The 1,809-nt window shown below is 61.6% G+C and overlaps 1 protein-coding gene across 1 annotated transcript in view; it reads right to left on the bottom strand.

Moving 5' to 3' along the window:
* The window catches only part of H696_01204 (hypothetical protein), a gene marked incomplete at both ends in the record, with an annotated part of 10,650 nt that overhangs the window by 7,487 nt on the left and 1,354 nt on the right, over positions 1-1,809 (bottom strand). The window contains 5 exons of the mRNA XM_009495089.1: positions 67-197; positions 470-1,100; positions 1,237-1,351; positions 1,527-1,586; positions 1,709-1,804. Coding sequence (XP_009493364.1) covers positions 67-197; positions 470-1,100; positions 1,237-1,351; positions 1,527-1,586; positions 1,709-1,804 — 1,033 coding nt within the window. The remainder of the gene's footprint in view (positions 1-66; positions 198-469; positions 1,101-1,236; positions 1,352-1,526; positions 1,587-1,708; positions 1,805-1,809) is intronic.

Genomic DNA, 1,809 nt, shown 5'->3' with positions numbered 1-1,809 from the left:
GTGTGTGTGTGTGTGTGCGTGTGCGTGTAGAATAAGCAGAGGGATGCCCGGGGTGGTGTATCGTACCGGGATCATCGACAATGATCGATCCAAAGCCGATGTACACGACAGGCAGCCGGGCCGGGTTGTCACGATCCAAGAAGGACACTAGGCTGCTCGGGGGCACCCAGTCCGGGTTTTCTAGCGTCATGAACCCCCTAGGAGGAGGTGGCAATGGGGTGGTCAGTTGGCTGGGCGGCTGACGAACTGGCTGGCTGACTGGCTGGCGGGATATTTTTGGTGGGACTATCCTGCAATAGACGTGGGTGCCAGCATGCCAGGAGAAAGCGCCGAAGGCCCCGGGTGTGTGTGTGTGGGAGGGGGGAGGGGGGAACATTTGTGCATGGAAGAGGCCGAAGGGAGGGGGCAGGGGAGGGGGAGAGAGAAAAAAAGAGAGAAAGGGGCCTCAAGCCCCAGCTGGCGGACGTACACCATGTGGATGTTGGACTTCCAGTCGATCGGCCGGGGGATGACATTCGAGCTGAACAGGTAGACGGTGGGGATTTGCGAATCATTGAAGGACGGCAGGTAGTGAAGGCCGAGGGTGTCCTGACGCCAGCGATTGATCATGGGCATGGTGGCCAGCCAGAGGCCGCGGCTCACAAATTCGTAGGTCATCATGTTCATGAAGCTCGAGGTGTAGGAGAAAAGTTGACTGAAGAGATTCCGCCGGGCTGGAGCCGACAGCGCACCGGACGTCGCGGCCCGAGGGGAAGTGACCGCTCGGCCGTCTTGCCCGTTGGCGGTGGCTTCGTCCGAAGCCGTGTCGACAAGCAGCTCCGAGGGAGACTCCTCCGACGAGTCGGCCGAGGCCGCGCGCTCCAAGTCCTCCTGGCTGCTGCTGCTGCTGCTGCTGCTGGCGGCCTCTCCAGTGGGGGAAGCCAGAGTGGAAGACTTTCCGTCGGCCCGGGCACAGCAGGGAAGGCTGCCGGTCGGGGGGAGGACAGTGTCGGTGAAGTCGTTGTCCGCCTCGCCGACATTTGGCAATGGCGACACGAAGGGATGCGGGAAGGCGCGTGTCGAGGACCAGGGGAAGGGGAAGGCATAGAGGAAGGGAATGGCTGGCGAGGCAGGGGGAGGGGGGGGGGGGGGGGGAGGGAGGAACCCGGGCAAAAGACACCAGGGTTAGGGCAAGGAGGTGCTTCAGGGAGGAGGGCCACAGGTGTGGAGAACCAAGGAGAGGGAGTTGCAACGCACCCAAAGCCTCGGCGATGTGCGGTCCACAGAGGGCGCTTTGCGTGGCCACCAACAGATCGGCGCCCTGGCAGGCCAGGTAGGCCGTCCGGAGAAGGTCCTCCAGGAAGCCGGAGAACTGCACCAGGTGTGGACGTGGGCCCATGCGATGGGCGGGAGTCAGAGAAAGGGGAGCGACAGGAGCAAGACAGGGTGGCATGCCGAGGGTGAGGAAAATAGAGGGAACGAGAGAGAGAGGAAGAGAGAGAGAGAGAAAGACAGAGAGAGAGAAAGGGCAGAAAGAGGGACGGTACCTTGGCCAGAGCATCATAGAGGAAGCGCGGCGTGAAGTTTCCATGGGAGATGCAGAATTGCTGGAAGAAGAGATAGGGGGATTAATACCGGGCACACAATCACTGCCGGCAGGGCGGGAGGGGGGGGGAGGAAGGGAGAAGGGGCAGATGTAGAAGGGATACGGGCCGCAAGAAGGACGCACCATCAGCTCGGAGGGGTTGCCTGCCACGTAACGGAAGCCGATGCCATAAGACTCGACAAAGTCCTTGTACTCGCCATGGGTGGCAATTCGTACATCCTTGT

This window comes from Fonticula alba (genome assembly GCF_000388065.1).
Source record: "Fonticula alba strain ATCC 38817 unplaced genomic scaffold supercont2.2, whole genome shotgun sequence".
Classification (NCBI taxonomy): Eukaryota; order Rotosphaerida; family Fonticulaceae; genus Fonticula; species Fonticula alba.
This window is presented reverse-complemented; position numbering and strand designations above follow the sequence as displayed.